Genomic DNA, 23,646 nt, shown 5'->3' on the forward strand with positions numbered 1-23,646 from the left:
AGCAGCCGGTCTAATAATGACAACGCTGTGTCAGCGAGAGCTTGCTGCTAGATTTACGTGAAGCATGCAGCTGCAGATCCACAGAACCCACCAGCTTTTCCGGCACAGTGCAGTACTCCAATTCAGCCATTGGCAATTCAGCTGTTGGGTGGGGGGCGCTGCTGAGCGGTCCCCAGATAGGGCCTAAAAACACTGCTGCTCTGTGGGTCTGCAGCTCCATGCTTCTCGTAAATCTAGCAGCAAGCTCCCGCTGACAACAGCGATGTCATTATTAGACAGACCTGCTTGGTGAAGCAACGATGAAACAAATGTAATGATTGTTTCGTTCATCACATAGGCTATTTAATTTTAGCCTATTTTAATACAATTCAAATAATCAAATTGTGCTTAGAGGGAATTATTTTCACCGGACATTATGACCAGCACCAAGTCGTTGGGAGGTGGAGATATACATCACGCAAACCCACGATAATGTTGCCATCTCTCTCTGCCAAATTTCTCAGTTCTTCGCTTGATATAATTAATACAAATGTCCAATATAACGGAATTCGTTAGCTCATAAGAATGTGATTATAACAGACTGCTGTTTATTAATGTCGGGCAGACTGCCCACCGACACCTCAAGTCGGCAGCAGCACGAAGTCTCGAGGGACTTATTTTATTTGGAATATATTAATGACTGTATATACGCAAAAGTAGCCTAGTTTTAAGTTAAAATATTATAAATGCCTTGAGGATGTCATTCTTTATATAGGCCTATCAATTGTTTTTAAGCTCAATAAACTCTGACCGGAATTGATCCCATTTGTCCATCTACCGGACACTCAGACCGGCAAAAAAAATTCTAACGGAAACCGTGGTGGTCCCCCCCCCCCCCCCCCCACAGAATGGCTTATAGCACACTTAATGATTTTAGAATATTTCAGTTAAATATTTATTATCATCAACTATCCAGTTCGTGTAAAGTTTGGCTACTTAAAATCATTGCACAGACGGGCGCCCTCGTGGCGCACCACGTTAGTGCCTCGCACACCTACGCGGCCATCCTGGTTAGCTTCCCGCTCCCGGTGACATTTGTCGCACGTCTTCCCCGCCTCTTCTCCCATTCAACCTCTCCTCATCTGTTGGTCATGTCTGACCATGAAAAGAAATAAATGCTAAAAAATAAATCTTCAAAAAATAAATAATAATCATTGAACAGAGATAGAGCGAGAGAGAGCGAGAGAGCGAGACGGGTTCAGCCCCTCCCATTCCTCACTATTGGAGCTCCGCAAAAACAAAAGTAATCTTGCCCAGAATATTTCTCCACTGTGAGCGTTTCCAGGGTCAGTTTAACTGTTTCCAGGGTCAGTTTAACTGTTTCCAGGGTCAGTTTAACTGTTTCCAGGGTCAGTTTAACTGTTTCCAGGCTCACGTTAGTTTTTACAGTGGCATCAAACGGTCTGATGTCTGAACTGGTATGGTGGGGTTAGGGTGAGTTAACTGGTGTGGTGGGGTTAGGGTGAGTTAACTGGTGTGGTGGGGTTAGGGTGAGTTAACTGGTGTGGTGGGGTTAGGGTGAGTTAACTGGTGTGGTGGGGTTAGGGTGAGTTAACTGGTGTGGTGGGGTTAGGGTGAGTTAACTGGTGTGGTGGGGTTAGGGTGAGTTAACTGGTGTGGTGGTGGGGTTAGGGTGAGTTAACTGGTGTGGTGGGGTTAGGGTGAGTTAACTGGTGTGGTGGGGTTAGGGTGAGTTAACTGGTGTGGTGGTGGGGTTAGGGTGAGTTAACTGGTGTGGTGGGGTTAGGGTGAGTTAACTGGTGTGGTGGGGTTAGGGTGAGTTAACTGGTGTGGTGGGGTTAGGGTTAACTCACCTTCGGTAGCAGCCGGCGACCACCAGTAGCCTGTGAAGCGGTCGAACTCTTCCTGGATGACGAAGGTGGCGACCCCTGCTGACTTGGGGTCTTCTTTTAGGTTGTCCAGGCCTGAGAGCAGACGGAGAACACACTGTGAGAAGAGGTGCTTCATGACCCGAGGAAAACAAGAACTGAATCACCGCTAACTCTCCCTCCAGGCCCCGTAACCGTTAACTCTCCCTCCAGACCGTAACCGTTAACTCTCCCTCCAGACCCTGTTAACACCCGTTAACTCTCCCTCCAGACCCCGTTAACACCCGCTAACTCTCCCTCCAGACCGTAACCGTTAACTCTCCCTCCAGACCCTGTTAACACCCGTTAACTCTCCCTCCAGACCGTAACCGTTAACTCTCCCTCCAGACCCTGTTAACACCCGTTAACTCTCCCTCCAGACCGTAACCGTTAACTCTCCCTCCAGACCGTAACCGTTAACTCTCCCTCCAGACCGTAACCGTTAACTCTCCCTCCAGACCGTAACCGTTAACTCTCCCTCCAGACCCCGTAACCGTTAACTCTCCCTTAACCGTTATATAATAGGTATTATGTTTCATCATGAATGCATGGAAGGGGGGGGGGTAGTTTCTGATGCTTTGATTGCCAGTAACGGCATTCGTTATTACCACAACACACGCCGATCAGCTGGATCGGTATGAAAACATTGTTGGATCAAGCTGAAATTGACGTCAGATAGTCCTTACAGTACCTGTGGTAGGGGCTATTCCAAAAAGAATATTCCAATTGTTTGATCGCCATCTGGTCCATCTGATGTCCATCTGGTCCACGACATAATACGGCACAACACATGCATCGATTGTCACGAAATCGATTCAATGTGATCGGGTGAAGCCCTATGTTTCCCATTACTAGAAAAGTCTGTCCGGAGCGGTTTAAACGTAGCACCCGGTCTGGAACAGGGTTTACTGCACTCTCGATACTGCCTACTAGCAGGATCTGGCCGGTACTGCACCTTCGGAGTCCCAGTATGCCTTTTAACGGCAACATACAGGTCCCTGACATTGAATAGGATATTAAAATCAAAAAAAAAGGAACACAATCCAAAAACATATACGGTATACGTTTTTGGCCGTTAACACTTCCGGCGCCAACAGCAGAGGGCGCTGATGGCCCTTCAGTGCCAGTGCTTTATCCAATGTAGGATAGGACTTATTTGCGAGTGCTTAAAATATATCAAATATAATAGCAATAGATCAAAATAACACGGTGATCGTCAATGAGTTGCTTCCAGTCAACATGCATGAAACAGATAATTTTTTCATATACATTTCCGTTTTATACCGTGATGAATATGAATATATTTCTAGAGCGTTCCGTCTCATCTCAATAAACTCCAGCAAATCGAGCTTCAATGTATTTCGTTATATTATATTATATATATATATATGTTGTAATGTAAATATATAAGTGTAAATATGTTGTATATTGTATTATATACATGTGGTAATGTAAATATATAAGTGTAAATATGTAGTATATTATGTCATATATATATATGTGGTAATGTAAATATATAAGTGTAAATATGTAGTATATTGTATTATATACATGTGGTAATGTAAATATATAAGTGTAAATATGTAGTATAATATATTATATATATGTGGTAATGTAAATATATAAGTGTAAATATGTTGTATATTATATATATGTGGTCATGTAAATATAAGTGTAAAAATGTAGTATATTATATGTATGTGGTAATGTAAATATATAAGGGTAAATATGTATCGTCACGGTCAGGGCCGCGGGAAGTCCGCGGGAAGTGGGGGTGCTGAGATATTGATAGTTTTTGATTAAACTTTTATTTTATTTTATATAATTTCTTTTTCTTTTTATAAAATATATATATTATATAATTATACTTGTAGTTGTATTGTCTGCGAGACATCGCCACCACACAACAAGTCAAAATGCTCGCTATCTGCAAACAGCTCCACTGTCTGTGTGTATACTCTGCTTTGGTCAAATCACATTTAGCGTGGGGCCTGAGAGTGCTGAGGCTGACGTTCTGCAGATGGGTACTATTGAGTCAGAGCGTTCAACAGGGTCTGAAACGCGTTATGAGGGGGTGCTGAGATAAGTGATATAATAATAACGTCATAGGTTTACCACTCTGGTAAACCAACACTCTCGTTCACTAGAGACCGCGCTCTCACGCTCAGCTCTGCGGAGCGTGCGAGACAAACATTTAACATCACAGCCCAGCTTACCCCAACTGTTGCGCCCTCCCTCTGCAATTCGTTCCCCGCATACATGATCGCCGACATGCAAAAGGTCTTCGATCACCCTCCCGGGGGCTCGGATAGTTCTGCTGGCTTGTTCACGCCAGGGAAACCGCAGATATATATTCCTTTACTGCGAATTCAGCGTCCCAAAACTTCCAGGCTGAGTCTATTTTTTTTACCAACGGATTTCCAGTTCCGCGTTGACGCTTCCAGGCCGCGTCTATTCGAATCCCAACCGGTTCATGTGTCGGCTACACACTGTTAATAACACTGCATTATCGAGACAGCGCCCCTATGACGATCTGGCAATGAATTCCAAGAGTAGGGTAAGTCTGCAGTGCCGCTCCGAGTAGCCTCGGTTACAATGGAATAATAAAAGCCAAAACAACCTTGCAGTTGCAGTTACACTCCCCGCCAGCAGGGGGTGCTGCAGCCCCTGCCGCACCCCTAGTTGCCGCGTCCTTGGTCACGGTGACCAAATGCGTCCACATTTTTATAGGATTCTATCACATTTTCATAACAATAGCAAATATAACTTACCATGCGCCGTTTTCATTGAGGTTTCTTACAAATTAACAATGTTTTATTTGTCCTTTATATGCGGATAACATTCAAATTTTTAATTGTACCATTATGTTTCCCTTTAGACAACAAACATAATGCTAATGATGCACTTTTGTTAAGATAATTAGGTGACCATTCTCGTGCTAAAGTCCTGGGAATTGTATTCATTTTGTAGTCATAACATTCATTCATTTTCAACTTTTAAACCAATGCTGCCATCTACTGACAACAGAAAGTGTCGTCTATAACGTTAAATTGATTAGAGAGGCTACCCCGCACACTTGTAAACACCAAAAAACATTCTAGAGATTCCCACTTTTTACTGGTACATAGGTTCATATCTAATAGTCTTTAGATGACTAAATATAGATGAATACTCATGAAATTTGATATATATATTCTAAAATAAGTATAATTTCACTTCATCTACCTGTCGACATGAAATTCCCAAACGCTGATGGTAAAAAAAGCCTGGATGTCGCGCAAAAAATCCCAGACAAAGAGTGACTGAGATTGGTCTACGTTCCGTTAGTATATTATATATATGTGGTAATAATGTAAATATGTAAGTGTAAATATGTAGTATATTATATGTATGTGGTAATGTAAATATATAAGTGTAAAGATGTAGTATATTATATATATGTGGTAATGTAAGTATAGAAGTGTAAATATGTAGTATATTATATATATGGGTAGACGTGAAAGTGCTAATACATTTATCTACATTGGATTATAGGGTAAATGGACTGCATTCATATAGTGGAGGTGACCATGCAAGGTGCCGACCTGCTCATCTGCAGCACGTAGGGGTTACGTGTCTTGCTCAAGGACACTTCAACACGCTATCAAACCGACAACCGCTCTACCTCCTGAGCCACTGTTGCCCCCATACCTAGTAGGATACGACTGGTTAAAAAGAATCATGGTTCATAACCTTTATGGCAGAACGTGAGTCTCCTCTCGACTGGTTAAAAATAATCATGGTTCATAACCTTTATGGCAGAACGTGAGTCTCCTCTCGACTGGTTAAAAAGAATCATGGTTCATAACCTTTATGGCAGAACGTGAGTCTCCTCTCGACTGGTTAAAAATAATCATGGTTCATAACCTTTATGGCAGAACGTGAGTCTCCTCTCGACTGGTTAAAAAGAATCATGGTTCATAACCTTTATGGCAGAACGTGAGTCTCCTCTCGACTGGTTAAAAAGAATCATGGTTCATAACCTTTATGGCAGAACGTGAGTCTCCTCTCGACTGGTTAAAAAGAATCATGGTTCATAACCTTTATGGCAGAACGTGAGTCTCCTCTCGACTGGTTAAAAAGAATCATGGTTCATAACCTTTATGGCAGAACGTGAGTCTCCTCTCGACTGGTTAAAAATAATCATGGTTCATAACCTTTATGGCAGAACGTGAGTCTCCACTCGACTGGTTAAAAAGAATCATGGTTCATAACCTTTATGGCAGAACGTGAGTCTCCTCTCCTCGTTGGTCTCCATGCAGAAGACCCACAGGTCGTTGTTGCTGATGAAGGCCATGACGTTGGGGTCTCCGGGGCAGATCTTGGGGTCCATGCGGGTGCCGGAGCACTGACTCTGGATCTCCACCGGCTTCATGGGAGACATCTGCAACATGGGGAACAGGACAACCGGTCTGATAAGAGGACATTTGCGCCAGTTATAAAACGTTAATTATACAATGAATATAAAGTTTACAGTTACAAGTGGCAGTGGCTCATTTGCATAGAAGTGATGATTTTAATAGATTCATATAAGAAATTTATATAGAACAGATATGTTGTTAGAGTTAGGCCCAGTCCACACGATCACGGGTATTTTTGACACCGAGGTTTTCAAAAACATAAAATAAAATAAACCTCGTACACACGACTGGTTTAAACTCCGCACGAGTGATGTAATATACATGTAGCAGTGTTTCCCAATAATTACTTAGACTGTGGCGGGTCCCGCCACAGTTTTATAATGAACCACATTTTTTTTATTTTTAATATAAAGTTTGCCAATAGGGATGCATCAGTAGTATTGGCAGTTGTAGTAGTCGTAATAGTAATCCAGTATATTTTTTTACTTTCTAAAAAATAAACCAGTTCAACACAGGTAACCACTTTTGCTTCATTTCTTTGATGGCTCAAATGTATGCTCTAGTAGATTTTGTGTTTTGAGCACAAAGTTCATCATAGATCTAGCCTCTTTATTTTGCTCTCAAAGTGCACCAGATTGATGCATTTAATTAAAAAAAAATTCATTTAAAATTTTAAAGTTCCGGAGGGGCATGCCCCGGGACCCCCCTAGAGGGGCAGAGGTTCACCCACCAGTCTCACAAAATCTTGTGGGAAACACTGCATGTAGTACAATGCCAAAGCAGTAGGTGGCGATGTAGTTCAAACATGAAGGCCATTTTCAACCAAGTTCAAGTTCAAGTTCTTTAATAGTTGTCATACAGAAGTACAGAATACTTTCATACAAAATGCTTCTTACTGTTAAGCTCCAGAGACTGTGCTAGACAAGATAGTATCAAATAACATAATAACATAATATAGCATGAATTTAGAAGAAGAGAAATGAGGTCACAGTGTTCGGTATAGACATATGTACAATGTTCTGAGTTACCATATAATATACAATACACAATACTATGCAGTGTACTAATGTACAGTACTATCTAGTGCAAAGCAGAAATGGGATGAGGTACAATTTTAGGTACAATTTACAGTAAGGTGTACGAGTTGTAGTGAAATCCTTCATCCATAAATATAAAGTGTGGGGAGTGGGTGCTACAGTGTGTTTGTTTAAAGTGGGTGTGTGCTATAAAGTGTGTGGAGTGGGTGCTACAGTGTGTTTGTTTAAAGTGAGTGTGTGCGTGTGGATGTGTGTGCTATGTGCGTTTGGTGGTTGTTGTTGTGTAGTGTTCATTCATTGTTCGTTTAGCAGCCTGATGGCCTGGGGATAGAAGCTTCTTCTGAGTCTTTCTGTGCTCGCCTTGAGACTCCGGTATCGCTTGCCTGACCGCAGCAGTTCAAAGAGGCAGTTGTTCGGGTGACTGGAGTCTTTAATGATTCTCTTAGCCTTGCCCTTGCAACGCTTGTAGTAAATGTCCTGGAGGGTGGGGAGCCCCCCTCCAATTGTGCGTTCGGCTGAACGTGTCACTCTTTGTAGTCTGCTTCGGTCTTGTGCAGTGCTATTCCCAAACCAGGAGGTGATGTTGCCGGTCAAGATGCTCTCTATTGTACATGAGTAGAAGTTCTTAAGGATCTTCTGGCTGACTTGGAACTTCCTTAGGCGCCTGAGGAAGTAGAGGCGTTGTCGTGCCTTCTTCACAACACTGTCAATGTGTGTGGTCCATGTCAAGTCCTCGGATATGTAGGCTCCGAGGTACTTAAAGCTGTTGACTCTCTCAACCGGTGCCCCGTCGATGCTGAGGGGGCTGTAGTCCTTGACCCCCGACCTCCTGAAGTCCACAATCATCTCCTTTGTTTTGCTGACGTTCAGGGAGAGGCTGTTTTCCTGGCACCATCCCGCCAGGACCTTGACCTCTTCCAGGTAGGCCCTCTCGTCGTTGGCAGAGATCAGGCCCACCACCACTGTGTCGTCAGCAAATTTGATGATTGTATTGCTACTCCGCTGAGCCACACAGTCGTGTGTGTACAGGGAGTAGAGGAGGGGACTCAGAACACAGCCCTGGGGGGCCCCTATGTTGAGGGTGATGGATGAGGAGGTGCAGTTGCCTGCTCTCACCACCTGGGGTCTGCCAGTCAGGAAGTCCAAGACCCACTGGCAGAGGTCATAGTTCAAGCCCAGGTCCCTGAGCTTGGCTATGAGTTTGGAGGGGACTATGGTATTGAATGCCGAGCTGTAGTCGATGAATAGCATTCTCACATAGTTCCCCTGCCTCTTGTCCAGGTGTGATGCTGCTGTGTGCAGCACATGGGCTATGGCGTCCTCCGTGGACCTGTTGGGGCGGTATGCAAATTGCAGGGGGTCCATGTTGATGGGGAGGGAGGAGCAGATGTAGCCCTTTACTAGCTTCTCAAAGCACTTCATGGCTATGGAGGTGAGAGCTACAGGGCGGTAGTCGTTGAGGCAAGCAACGACTCAACCAATCAGAAGGGTTGAACGCGTCACTACACGTCCTGCTCAAAACAGAAACCTGCCATCTTTAAATTACCTCGCGTGAACATTAGCAATATAGCATTTATTTGCAGCAAGAAAAAAAGTGCAATAAACAGAAAAGGATACATTCACTGTGTTCTGCCTCATTTGTTGATGAAACAAAACCAACATCAACACAATTTACCACCAAGAGCGGAGAGTTTAGTTTCACAAAAAGATCTCTGATGTTAGCTTACACGCTAACGTGATTGGGATTTGCCATTATAGTAGTTAGCATTGCGGCTAGCGTACATTAGCGTAGTAACGTGGGTACAATACAATACGGCTCAATACAAACAATTGTTAAGGGGATGCAGACTGTTATAGTTTCGACTGGGTTCCTTATAACAATAACTTGACAACACGTGAGCTTAGTTTAGCCGCAGCCTCAGGTTTACTCTGAGCGTCAGGTCAGGAATGCGACAACAGACATCATCAGTCGATCACAACACTCTTCAACACAGACGATACGTTTTGAACAAAAGTTTGTTACAATCATTTTCATAGAACGCTACTTGGGACAGCTCTGCCGTAAACACTGGAAATAATCTCTGTTACTATAATGTCCACACGCAACCACTGCAACCGGGGTGAGCCCAAAACTCCACCCTGGTTGTGAATGAGCACGTTGCACTGTTCCCAAAAACCCGGTTGCATGTGGACGAACAGTGCAACTGCGCACATTAAATCACGGTTACATAAAGCCCTGCGTCCGTGTGGACAGGGCCTGAGTGTATCACGGTTACATAAAGCCCTGCGTCAGTGTGGACAGGGCCTGAGTGTTGGTTACATAAAGCCCTGCGTCAGTGTGGACAGGGCCTGAGTGTTGGTTACATAAAGCCCTGCGTCAGTGTGGACAGGGCCTGAGTGTTGGTTACATAAAGCCCTGCGTCGGTGTGGACAGGGCCTGAGTGTTGGTTACATAAAGCCCTGCGTCGGTGTGGACAGGGCCTGAGTGTTGGTTACATAAAGCCCTGCGTCGGTGTGGACAGGGCCTGAGTGTTGGTTACATAAAACCCTGCGTCGGTGTGGACAGGGCCTGAGTGTCAGTGTGGACCGGGCCTGAGTGTCAGTGTGGACAGGGCCTGAGTGTTGGTTACATAAAGCCCTGCGTCGGTGTGGACAGGGCCTGAGTGTTGGTTACATAAAGCCCTGCGTCGGTGTGGACAGGGCCTGAGTGTTGGTTACATAAAGCCCTGCGTCGGTGTGGACAGGGCCTGAGTGTTGGTTACATAAAGCCCTGCGTCGGTGTGGACAGGGCCTGAGTGTCAGTGTGGACCGGGCCTGAGTGTCAGTGTGGACAGGGCCTGAGTGTTGGTTACATAAAGCCCTGCGTCCGTGTGGACAGGGCCTGAGTGTTGGTTACATAAAGCCCTGCGTCGGTGTGGACAGGGCCTGAGTGTCAGTGTGGACCGGGCCTGAGTGTCAGTGTGGACAGGGCCTGAGTGTTGGTTACATAAAGCCCTGCGTCGGTGTGGACAGGGCCTGAGTGTTGGTTACATAAAGCCCTGCGTCGGTGTGGACAGGGCCTGAGTGTTGGTTACATAAAGCCCTGCGTCAGTGTGGACAGGGCCTGAGTGTCAGTGTGGACAGGGCCTGAGTGTCAGTGTGGACAGGGCCTGAGTGTCGGTGTGGACAGGGCCTGAGTGTCGGTGTGGACAGGGCCTGAGTGTCAGTGTGGACAGGGCCTGAGTGTCGGTGTGGACAGAGTGTCAGTGTGGACAGGGCCTGAGTGTCAGTGTGGACAGAGTGTCAGTGTGGACAGGGCCTGAGTGTCAGTGTGGACAGAGTGTCAGTGTGGACAGGGCCTGAGTGTCAGTGTGGACAGGGCCTGAGTGTCAGTGTGGACAGGGCCTGAGTGTCAGTGTGGACAGGGCCTGAGTGTCAGTGTGGACAGGGCCTGAGTGTCAGTGTGGACAGGGCCTGAGTGTCAGTGTGGACAGGGCCTGAGTGTCAGTGTGGACAGGGCCTGAGTGTCGGTGTGGACAGGGCCTGAGTGTCGGTGTGGACAGGGCCTGAGTGTCAGTGTGGACAGGGCCTGAGTGTCAGTTTGGACAGGGCCTGAGTGTCGGTGTGGACAGGGCCTGAGTGTCGGTGTGGACAGGGCCTGAGTGTCAGTGTGGACAGGGCCTGAGTGTCGGTGTGGACCGGGCCTGAGTGTCAGTGTGGACAGGGCCTGAGTGTCAGTGTGGACAGGGCCTGAGTGTCAGTGTGGACAGGGCCTGAGTGTCGGTGTGGACAGGGCCTGAGTGTCGGTGTGGACAGGGCCTGAGTGTCGGTGTGGACCGGGCCTGAGTGTCAGTGTGGACAGGGCCTGAGTGTCGGTGTGGACAGGGCCTGAGTGTCGGTGTGGACAGGGCCTGAGTGTCGGTGTGGACAGGGCCTGAGTGTCAGTGTGGACAGGGCCTGAGTGTCAGTGTGGACAGGGCCTGAGTGTCGGTGTGGACAGGGCCTGAGTGTCGGTGTGGACAGGGCCTGAGTGTCGGTGTGGACAGGGCCTGAGTGTCGGTGTGGACAGGGCCTGAGTGTCAGTGTGGACAGGGCCTGAGTGTCGGTGTGGACCGGGCCTGAGTGTCAGTGTGGACCGGGCCTGAGTGTCGGTGTGGACAGGGCCTGAGTGTCGGTGTGGACAGGGCCTGAGTGTCGTGTGGACAGGGCCTGAGTGTCAGTGTGGACAGGGCCTGAGTGTCAGTGTGGACCGGGCCTGAGTGTCAGTGTGGACAGGGCCTGAGTGTCGGTGTGGACAGGGCCTGAGTGTCAGACTCACGTTGAAGCCGCCGGCTCCTCCGTCGCGGCAGTAGAACAGACTGTTGTTGGCCTGGAAGAGGAAGAGGCCGCTGGGGCCGTGGTGGTCGTAGGAGGTGATGCCGAACACGCCCAGACGCTTCCTCTCCCGCAGCAGCTCCTCCTCCCGGGAGTAGGCCCCGTGGTGCGGCGTGGCCTGGGGGGTAGAGGGGGGTAGGGTTAGGGTTATGGAGTAGGCCCCGTGGTGCGGCGTGGCCTGGGGGGTAGAGGGGGGTAGGGTTAGGGTTAGGGAGTAGGCCCCGTGGTGCGGCGTGGCCTGGGGGGTAGGGTTAGGGTTAGGGAGTAGGCCCCGTGGTGCGGCGTGGCCTGGGGGGTAGAGGGGGGTAGGGTTAGGGTTAGGGAGTAGGCCCCGTGGTGCGGCGTGGCCTGGGGGGTAGGGTTAGGGTTAGGGAGTAGGCCCCGTGGTGCGGCGTGGCCTGGGGGGTAGAGGGGGGTAGGGTTAGGGTTAGGGAGTAGGCCCCGTGGTGCGGCGTGGCCTGGGGGGTAGAGGGGGGTAGGGTTAGGGTTAGGGAGTAGGCCCCGTGGTGCGGCGTGGCCTGGGGGTAGAGGGGGGTAGGGTTAGGGTTAGGGAGTAGGCCCCGTGGTGCGGCGTGGCCTGGGGGGTAGAGGGGGGTAGGGTTAGGGTTAAGGCCTCTACATGCTACAGCAACTTCAAAGCAACTGCAACACAACATCGACAAAGCAAAGGTGTTGCAGACACTCTGCCTTTATGCTTCTGCAACATCGACGAGCAGCCTATGCAACATTGTACCCGGATGTAGCTAGGTTCCCTAGATAGATGAAATTTCCCTTCTCAACCAACCCATTGATGGGGGGGCAGGTGGCGCACGGAGATTACGTTCGTCACCAACACCGGGAGACACTAGGATTCGCCTGTTCGAATCCAGCTCCCGGCGTTGCTATCAGCTTGGCTGTCCTCTCACGCTGATACAATTGGCTGTATCAGGGGGTGGGAAGCTGAAGGGTGGGTCCTGGGCGTTGTGGACAGCGACCCCTACAGTTCGGTCGGGGCGCCTGCTCAGCGAGGGTTGGATCTGAGGAGAGATAGTGTGGCCTCCCACACGCTACACTCTCCCCGGTGCGTCGGAGGAAAGCATGTGACAGTCTCCGGTCTCCCGGACCAACAGTAGGGGAAAGTACGCAACAACCAGGAAGGGTGGGATGGGAGAAAAATCGGGAAAAAGGAGGGGAAGAAAGATAGTAAAAAGAAGAAGAAAAAAAAAACCAACCCATTGATAACAAGCAGAAAAAGAAGCATTATTTTTACTTCCGGTCGGGGGATTCAAAATAAAAGAGCGACGTCTAAAAGATTAGATTAGTTTAGGTTCGTGTTAACGTTAGATAATGTACAAAATAAACGTATTTACTGTGCTTTTAGACGTCGCTCTTTTATTTTGAAATCCCCCGACCGGAAGTATTTGTGATGTATTCTGCTTGTGTAACTTTTTTTTTTGTATTTTATTTTTTTATTATTTTTTAAACAAACACATAAACAAACATGACAACACACGATAAGATATACAAGCATTAATTGTCAGAGCACATCCAATGAGATCACATTTTAGTTAATTGTCTTATATAAGATATACCCCTAATACCTGTTATCTAAAAACCTACACACATATGCTCCAGCTCGAACCCCCCCCTCCCGGACCCCACCTTGAGAAGTACCTCCACTATCCCTCGCACCTAACCAGACACTACCATTATAAGCTAGCTTTTATTCTCTCCACCACTTATTTTTTTTTTTAAACTTTACTTTTTTTAGCGTTTATCGCTTTTCTGGTCAAGCATGACCGACAGTTGTAGGGTGAAACGGGAGAGAGAGCAGGGGGAGACATTCGGCAAATGACGGCGAGTCCGGGAATCGAACTCGGAGTCAACCAGATCCGTGACGCAGCACGGAGTCCCGCGCGAGCGCGGTAACATGGTGTGCTACTGGAGCACCCCTCTCCACCACTTCTAACCACATTGACATTTTGGATTCATTGAGACCCAGAATTCTTGCTGTAGATATTTCTTGATAAATCACATCGAGATATGTAAGAAACCAAACTTTACGGCAAATTTTTTCCGGTTGAAACCAGCGTGATGCAATCAGCTTTTTAGCTACTGTGATACCCGATAAAACCAATCTCTTTAGCTGTGGATTCACTGCAAACTCAAAAACATCATTCAATAGTAATACCGAGGGGTGTACAGGTATATTCCAAGATACGAGTTTTGATAATTGTTGGGTCACATCTTTCCAGAATGCCTTGACTGGTGGGCAGTCCCAATACATGTGCATAAATGTCCCTTCGTCCCCATTTGTACATTGGGTGCATTTGGAGTCTTGTTTAAGCCCCATTCGGCACAGTCTTATAGGAGTCAAGTATGTCCTGTGGATATAGTTAAGATTGATTTGTTGATGATCCGGGTTCCTTGATGTAAGTCGGACATTTGCCCAGGCTCCTTGCCAATCAAAGTCATTTTCCAGGTCTGGTATATCCCTCCTCCAGACAGAGTCAAGTTGGAGGGTTTCATACGAGGACGTTAGTAATTGATAATAAAAACCTGATACAAAACCTTTCGATGTCTCTCTTTCGTAGAAGAATTTGTGGTATCTGTGGTGTTCAATTGGTCTGTCTAATGGAACACCGTGAGACTTCAAACATAGCTGTAACTGTTTGTAAAAAAGCCATGTGGACTTGGTGAGATTCAATTTTTTGCGTATTTCTTTATCACTACAAAAACCCTGTTTGTTAAAAACATCCCCTAATGAGTGTATGCCTTGCTCTTCCCATATAGGGAATCTTATAGGTCGTTTTTCAATTAAGAGTGCATTGTTATTGAATAAGGGAGTATGATTGTGCCATTTATGTTTTTTTTTGTGATTCACGCCATATCCGGATCGCATGAGTAATTATGGGGCCAAATTTTCGTTCACAGTGCTTGATTGGTAGTTCAGTGTATGCTATGTCCTTCAGTCTATGTGGGGCTACTATGTTTTCTTCTAATTTTCTCCAGGATACTAATGCTTGGGGGTCAAACCATGTTGTCAATGGTCTTAATGTGTACGCCTTAAAATATTGGAAAAAATCTGGAAATGCCATGCCACCGTCTGCTTTATTTCTCTGTGCGGTGGATCTTTTTATACGTGGTGGTTTGTTATTCCAAATAAATTTGTATGTGGAGGAGTGTAATCTTTTCCAGTAACCCTCTGGAGGGGGTAACGGTAGCATTGAACTGAAGAAGTTGATTCTAGGTAGTACATCTAGAGCCATATGAAATCCGTTTTATTATTTTCCAAATTCCATTTTATTTTTTCCCAAATTCCGTTTTTTCCGTTTTAATATTGCAGAATTCTGTATTTTGCTTTTTACGCTCATTTTACCATCAGAAATTGTGTCTAATAAGTGGGAATGAATAAATGTCCACAATTCAATAAGATATAACAGTCTTTTTTAATGTTTTTAAGTGCTGCAACTCAGAAACACAGTTCAATTTTACACAATATTTTTCAATTAATATTGTGACAAAATAAAAATACATATTTCAAGTGTAAACAATAGATACAGCTAGCTACTACTGACATTATCACAATGACAACGTCAGTAACCTAGCTATATCTATTATATTGTGATGAAATATAGTAATGCATAATTTAGGCACCTTTAGTTTAGTTTATTTCGATTATAAAGGACGGTGTATAATGACAATCGTTTGCATTAAACAAATGGATGGGTGCACTAGATTTAGCAAGAAGCTATCATTTCCATCTATAGTCCTATGTACTGTAACGTTTCATAGCTATTTAAGTTTATTTAGATTGTAAAGGGCAGTGTATAATGACAATCGTTTGCATTAAACAAATGGATGAGTGCACCAGATTTAGCAAGAAGCTATAATTTCCATCTATAGTCCTATGTACTGTAACGTTTCATAGCTATTTAAGTTTATTTAGATTATAAAGGGCAGTGTATAATGACAATCGTTTGCATTAAACAAATGGATGAGTGCACCAGATTTAGCAAGAAGCTATCATTTCCATCTATAGTCCTATGTACTGTAACGTTTCATAGCTATTTAAGTTTATTTAGATTATAAAGGGCAGTGTATAATGACAATCGTTTGCATTAAACAAATGGATGGGTGCACCAGATTTAGCTAGAACTTCTAGAAGCTATCATTTCCATCTATAGTGTTTTGGGAAGCACGGTGTTTCCCCTTGTTTTTGACATGCCCTTTCGAGACCAAATGATCATCGCACGTATTTTTGCGGGTCCAATCACAGTATGTTGACAATATTTACAAAACAACTTATCGCCGGAGGCATAAAAATCATTCGGATACTGCTCTGCTCTGAATTTAGGGTTTAGTGTGGTATTTCGAAGCTTTTTGGATGCTGTTAATACCGGAGCAGCTACACGCTTGGACATTGCTGTGTTGTTGTGAAGCAGTGTGGAAGTGACGCGGGCGGTGTAACACGCTTTAGCATCCCGGTCATGTTTGCTTTGCACCAAACGTTCCACCGTTATCCCGAAAACGGAATTACAGTCCAAATTATGGCAAATTCTGCAATATTCCACGTTTAACAGGTAATTCCATTTTTATTGCTCAATTCCGCGATTCCGTCCGCGATTCCGTGATCGCGGATTTCATATGGCTCTAAGTACATCCATCTTAACTATTGATATCCGTGCTTGTACTGTGTTTTTAAGTTTTGCCCATCTATCAAGGTCGTCTTTGATTTTGTTTTGGATTTTTGTGTAATTGTGCTTCACCGTTTGTCTTATGGTGGGGAATATTTCCACTCCCAAGCATCTGAAATGTTTTACCATCGGTATCTCTCCTGGGAGGGTTATATCTTTTTTTGCAGGGGTGTTAAGTGGAAGGAAAGCCGACTTCGGCCAATTTATCTTAAATCCCGATAAATCACCAAAGTCCTCAATCAACTTGAGCAGATGAGGCAATGTGGTGTTGGGGTTTTGCATGAACAATATTACGTCGTCCGCATATAAACTAATTTTTTGTTGTGTGCCCTTGATTACGATTGGTTCTATGGATTGGGATCGTCTTATATATTGTGCTAAAGGCTCTAATGATAGATTGAATAGTCCGGGACTAAGAGGACAACCCTGTCTGGCAGAGCGTGATACCGGAAAGATTTTGGAGATGATTGTGCCTGTTATAATCATGGCCGATGGGTCTTTGTATAATACTTTAATCATATCAATGAATCCTTTTCCTAACCCCATCCTTTCTAGTACTGCCCATAGATACGACCATTCCAGCCTGTCAAAGGCTTTCATAGCATCCAGGGACAGCATCGCCTTAGGTATGGTGTCATCCTTGTCGGCATCTAGTACGTGCAGTATTCGTCTTATGTTATCAGTGATCAGGCGGCCTCTTATGAAGCCAGTTTGGTCCGGGTGAACTAAAGACGTCATATGCTTTTGTAATCTGATGGCTAATACCTTAGAGTACAGTTTGATATCGGTTCCGAGGAGGCTTAAAGGTCTATAACTACCGCACTCGTTGGGGTCTTTGTGCTTGTGTAACTTTAGGTTAGTTTTAACGTTAGCTAGCAGCAGGGATGGACGCCTTGTTGCCTTTGTGCAAATGCAGGCAGCTACAGGCACTCGAGGTCGAGGAAGAGCTGCTGAATTTAATCGGCAGGAGGAGAGAGAGCTTGTCAAAGCTGGATATATCCCTGTGGCTGTGGTTGTAGGCACGAAAATGCAGCTCGAACTACCTGTTATATTAAATTAATTGATTGCTGTTTAACAACTTGTCCGTGTCCAGTCCTTTCGAACTGCCCCACCTTTCATTGTAAACAATGATGCATGTAATTATATTAACGTTACTGTGTGTTGTTGTAGCTATGTTAATAAATTCTGAATGGCATTGACGTTAGTTGGGTATGATAGAGCATTGAATAGCATCATCAACGCTAGCTGGCTGGCTACAACAATGGAGGAAGGTATTCCTCGCTGCGGGACCAATATTATTCTATGACAGCCCCGCCCCCATTCACTACCAACCAATCACTGCTACGCAATATCAACGCAACGGTTGTTTAGATTAGATTGTGGGGAGATTTACGCAACATCCTCGCAACACAGTCTACAAGACCCTCTGCAACAACCGCGTTGAAATCGCGCTGATGTTGTGTTGCAGTTGCTGTAGCATGTAGAGGCCTTTAGGGAGTAGGCCCCGTGGTGCGGCGTGGCCTGGGGGGGGGAGAGGGGGGTAGGGTTAGGGTTAGGGAGTAGGCCCCGTGGTGCGGCGTGGCCTGGGGGGGGGGGGAGAGGGGGGTAGGGTTAGGGTTAGGGAGTAGGCCCCGTGGTGCGGCGTGGCCTGGGGGGGGGGGGAGAGGGGGGTAGGGTTAGGGTTAGGGAGTAGGCCCCGTGGTGTGGCGTGGCCTGGGGGGGGGAGAGGGGGGTAGAGCTGCATTTATAGAACAGCTTTTATCCAAAGCGCTTTAGAATTTGTTCCTCACATTTGTACCCGTTCACTCACACGTTCACACACAGACGGCAGAGGCGACGACGCAAGGTGCCAACCTGCTCATCGGGAGCAGTTAGGGATTAAGTGTCTTGCTCAAGGACACTTCGACACGCAGCCCGGGAGGAGCGGGAGTCGAACCGGGAACCTCCGGATTACCAGACGACTGCTCTACCGCCCGAGCCACTGATGAGGAGGACGTCACAGAGAACAGTGTGTACACTAGTGCACTGCAACCTTGCCCAGGCCCAACGGGTTGGGGCTGGGTAGGGCTTTTTTTTTAATAAATAATTCGGGCTCGGCCGGGCCCGGGCACAGCCCTTTTTTTTTTCTTCTTTTTTTATATAACTAGGGTTATAGGATAACCTTCGTTTTCCTTAACACTTTGGGTGCCGGGAAATGCCTAAACACGTCATTCCCGGCCATGCTCAAGTTGCCGAAGACGCCTTACAGCGTCTTTAATATCAATATTTCAAAAATCTGGGATCGGATTCATATGTCCCCTCCGCTGGCCTGAGATCCACCAGGAGGACCCACTGAGCTCTCTGGCGGTTCAGGAGCGCCATCTGGTGGCCGATCGGCGCAATCGCTTAACAGGAAGTGCCGTAGAGGTTGTGCTGGACGGCCGTATTACTTCCGGGCACTCGCTAATAGGTCCCGGGACTCGATCTCGACACACTACATAGCGATCGATTGCCAATAACTCGATAAACAACATGATTTGGACGTATATACCATTATACAAGCTGGAGATGGACCGGGTAAATCTACATCCCATAATGATAAAATGTCTACTCTACGATGATCGCCCAACGGCGCGCGGAGACTGGGGTGAGTTTTAGCGTGTAAAGTTACCGTCTTCGATACTAACTGCTATTATCAACATTTGACCCACATTAGATGATTGGTATAACGCTGCCCACGGAATTATAAACGCCCCCTAGCCCATCCGGTCAACATCAGATGACGTGTAGTAACTTCTAGAAGTACGTCTAGTTGGAATTTTTTATATCGCGCTGATTGCCATACAACTGTATTGCATCATCAATATAATGTATTTGGGGCTATAGATCACGTTCTGGAGAAAGCTGCAGAAAGAGATGAAAACATACTTATACATTAGACCATACTTTACTATGAATATGTGAATGAAAAAGTTTAACGTTGCTACACAATGAACAATACATATAGGACTTTGAATGGGCCCTAATAATGGCAATGTAGCAATAGAATTTAAAAAGTTATAGCCCTGCAAAGAAGGGGACTTTCTCTATAGACAAATAGAGCCGGCAACCTACGGTTGATAATGAATTTAACCCATGGCAGCCAAAGTGTTAAGATTTGTTTTCTCTTTTGCGCCAGAGAAACATTTGGATGTAATTACCGCAGCGCGCAGGGAGAACTCAGGGGACAAGTTCAACTCGATTGGTTGTGTTGGAATATAGCCAGTTGGCGAACGTTTTAATTTGTTCTTGGGATGTATGTCCGCGTTGCTGACGTCGTGGTGAGTGATGTTTATTATTTGCTGGGTCGCTACCTGTTTTGTTGTGCGTTTGTATAGTGACTGAGTAGGCTATTGTGTGTCGTGTGTGTGTGTGTGTGTCAAAGAAGATTCTATAGCCTTCAATACGTTTTACGAGGCTGATGTGTGAGTCAGTCTATAAGAGAGCACTGGGAGAGACGGCATTCTAATAAGAGCGAAACAGGCTATGTAAATGCTTCTTAGTTTTCAGCGTGATATGCGTTATTTAGGCAGACCTATTGGACATTTTCGTTTTTGTTTATTTATTAAGTTAATATATAAAGTGTTTAGAATATTTAAAACAAATACAATTTTTTTTTATATTTTAATAATAATAATTTTTTTCTGGTTTTCACGCGGGCTAGGGCTTAAAATATTATTTACAGTCGGGCTTATTTTCGGGCAGGGCCTGAAGTTCACGGGCTCGGGCAGGGCTCGGGCTTTATTTCAAGGCCCTTGCAGACCACTAGTGTACACAGGGGAACTATCTTATAAATGGCCTTTTCCTGTGGTTTGCATTGTTTCCTAGCAATGTGGGGTTGTACCAACACTGACTAGATGTGAAATCTCTAGCTCCTCCCGTTTCTTCAGTTCAGCTCAGACAAGAACCTCCCCCACTGAACCAAGCCGTTCAGAATTGACTCGCTCACTGACGTCAGTAGGTTCTGCTGATCTGCTGATCTCAGCTCCCTCTGTGGTCGTAGCCACCGCCCACAATCAACCATTCGCTCACTTCTCTGTATTTTTCATATTATAGGGTTGCATGCAGGGGAGGAAATTAGGCCCTTTTTCTCGCCAAATGCGAGTATTATTTATGTTTGGCGAGTGATTCATGAAGAGCACTCGCCACACTGGCAAGTAGTAAACAAAACAAAACTAAAAAAAATCATTCTGCAATCTGCTGATTCGCTCACTGGCACAAGCCGAACTCTGACTCCCCCCTTATGATTCCTCCCATTTGCGCCTCATAATAATCCATAACCAATGAACATCATCGTTGCGCTCTAAGCTCCTCCAATGAACACTCGTTTTCTAGAAGATGCCGCCCATCTAGGGGAAGTGGACAGACTCCTGTCACCGGCTTGACAATGTAGACAAACTTAGACAAAAACACATCAGTGGATGAAAATAATTGCATGTAGAGTCGTCGCTTTCGGATATCAGTGCGGTCTGACATGGGGGCGAACAACAGCACGCGACGCGTCTCCTTCGAGTCGGATGAGAATGACAAGTGGGCATGAGGCTAACGATTCCATAGCCCCTTTCGTGACTGCGATACGCAGTCACTTATTCCCACGTTACTAGCCATGTTTTATTATTATTATTATATTTTATTTTTTTTATTATCTTTTTCCCCCTCCTCTTTTTCAGATTTTTCTAGACTATCACATGCTTTCCTCCGACACATGTGCAGCCAGCCGGCAGCCAGCCTGGCAGCGTGAATATTAAAGGCAACCAACTTGTGTTCGGCTTTTCTCTGATTGGCCGCGCCCCCCGCCCCCACGCGCAGGCAAGCGCACGTCCCAAATGAAATCCAAGGAGCAAGCGAGCGGCAGCGCGGCAACCAACTTGTGTACTCGTTGGGCTGCTGTTCCAAGTCCAACCAACTTGTGTTCAGCTGCGGTAGCAGTGGACATACAGTACACCTCCTATCTATGTTGGGATTATGTTTGGTCATGACAAAACAATAAAAATCGCTACTGTTAGTAATGCTGCCACCACCCACTTCAATTACAGAGCTCTCATATTTGCGAATGCATAAACTATATCTTAAATTATGGCGATGTGTCTAATAATATGGCTGTCGCGAAGTCATTGATAAGTGACAGCCATATTAGACACATAGCCATAATTTAAGATATAGTTTATGCATTCGCAAAATATGAGAGCGCGCCGCTGTCATTGAAGGGCTTCCTACAACAGAGCACCGCCGCTGCTGCTGCTGAAGCTGTATCAAGCCGGCGGCGGTGCACGGACGCCGGGGAAAAACCACTGCGTCGCCCCGCTGGCGCTTCAGGCTCAGCAGCCTCCACGGGCGAAATAACATATAACGTTACAGTTCCACACTGATGTACAGTGAGTGTCTAATATGGCTGTCGCGAAGTCATGCCTCTCCCTCTGAAAGCCGATCCACGCTGTGTATCATAGACTACCAGATTCACTCGTGTATAAAAGCCCACACAGTTATGAAATGCGCTGAACTAGAAAGCGTAACGTTATTATGTTTCGCGTTCCATTGATTAACGCCATTACCTGCTGTGCTGTAGGAAGCAGAGGTACAGTAAGTTACAGTAGGTGTAGGTTACATGTTTAATCAAAGCCCATACAATTTTTTAGATGAATGATTGTGGATATAATATAGAAAACACATCATTATGATATTGTCAGAGGGAGAGGCATGACTTCGCGACAGCCATATTAGACACTCACTGTACATCAGTGTGGAACTGTAACGTTATATGTTATTTCGCCCGTGGAGGCTGCTGAGCCTGAAGCGCCAGCGGGGCGACGCGGTGGTTTTTCCCCGGCGTCCGTGCACCGCCGCCGGCTTGATACAGCTTCAGCAGCAGCAGCGGCGGTGCTCTGTTGTAGGAAGCCCTTCAATGACAGCGGCGCGCTCTCATATTTTGCGAATGCATAAACTATATCTTAAATTATGGCTATGTGTCTAATATGGCTGTCGCTTATCAATGACTTCGCGACAGCCATATTAGACACATCGCCATAATTTAAGATATAGTTTATGCATTCGCAAATATGAGAGCTCTGTAATTGAAGTGGGTGGTGGCAGCATTACTAACAGTAGCGATTTTTATTGTTTTGTCATGACCAAACATAATCCCAACATAGATAGGAGGTGTACTGTATGTCAAATGTCGGTCATGTGGTGGAAGTGTTTAGTACAGTCACACAACAGAACACCGCTGTAGAGTACAGTCACACAACAGAACACCGCTGGTTCGACCAGCGCTTTTGCCGCGTCTCTCTTTGCGCGAGGGCGTGTGCTAGTGGATTGATTGATTGGCCGTGTGGCCAATCAGAGAAACGCTGAACGAAAAGCTGAACACAAGTTGGTTGCCTTTAATATTCACGCAGCCTGCCAGCGCAGATTCTCACCGGGAAAGTGTAACGTGTGGAAGGTCACACTACCTCTCTCCAGATCCTTCCTTCGCTGAGCAGGCGCCCCGACCAAACTGTAGGGGTATTTTTCTGTTTACAACGCCCCGGACCCACCCATCAGCTTTCCCACCCTCTAATACTGCCAATTGTATTAGTATGGACGACCAGCCAAACTGAAAACAATGTGGAGAGCTGGATTCGAACACGCGAACCCAGCGTCTCCAGCATTGGTGGTGAGTGCATTGCCCACTGCACCACCTAGCCGCCCGTTACTAGCCATGTTAATGTGCACATCAAGCACTGGTTAAAGATAAGCAGTGGGTCCAAAATATATCAGATATAAATTTCAAAGGTACTCACCGTTGCATTAGGGTTTCACACACACACGCGGCGGGGTTTGAAAGCTCGGCGTTGCTAATAAACATTTAAAATCATTTTTATAAATGAGTAAAAAAAATCACTGAGCTAGCCTTGGCTAAAATGCCTGCTTCCGCATGTTCACGCAGGAGCGCTGTGATTGCTGGCTGCTTTGTCACATGCCTGGTGCGCCCAGCAATCACAGCGCTCCTGCGTGAAAATGCGGAAGCAGCCATTTTAGCCAAGGCTAGCTCAGTGATTTCTTTACTAGTTTATAAAAATTATTTTAAATGTTTATTAGCAACGCCAAGCTTTCAATGCAGCCGAGTGACATTTTATTATTACCGAATTATTACCGGGTTTCCCCCCATATCACCACTCGCCCATATGCCCTTCACATCGGTGATGTTGAATGAATGAATGAATGAATGAATGAATGAATGAATGAATGAATGAATGAAAACTTTATTTAACAGATT

General features: G+C 45.9%; 1 protein-coding gene across 4 annotated transcripts in view; it reads right to left on the reverse strand.

Moving 5' to 3' along the window:
* Nucleotides 1-23,646, reverse strand: part of dpp9 (dipeptidyl-peptidase 9) — a 90,430-nt gene that overhangs the window by 52,131 nt on the left and 14,653 nt on the right. For all 4 annotated transcript variants that reach the window (XM_084317912.1, XM_084317910.1, XM_084317913.1 and 1 more), the window contains exons 5-7: nucleotides 11,642-11,815; nucleotides 6,162-6,330; nucleotides 1,854-1,964 (exon numbers count right to left, since the gene is read on the reverse strand). In XM_084317912.1, the coding sequence (XP_084174038.1) occupies nucleotides 1,854-1,964; nucleotides 6,162-6,330; nucleotides 11,642-11,815 (454 nt within the window). The remainder of the gene's footprint in view (nucleotides 1-1,853; nucleotides 1,965-6,161; nucleotides 6,331-11,641; nucleotides 11,816-23,646) is intronic.

This window comes from Notolepis coatsorum, assembly GCF_963971535.1.
Source record: "Notolepis coatsorum genome assembly, chromosome: 7".
NCBI lineage: Eukaryota > Metazoa > Chordata > Actinopteri > Aulopiformes > Paralepididae > Notolepis > Notolepis coatsorum.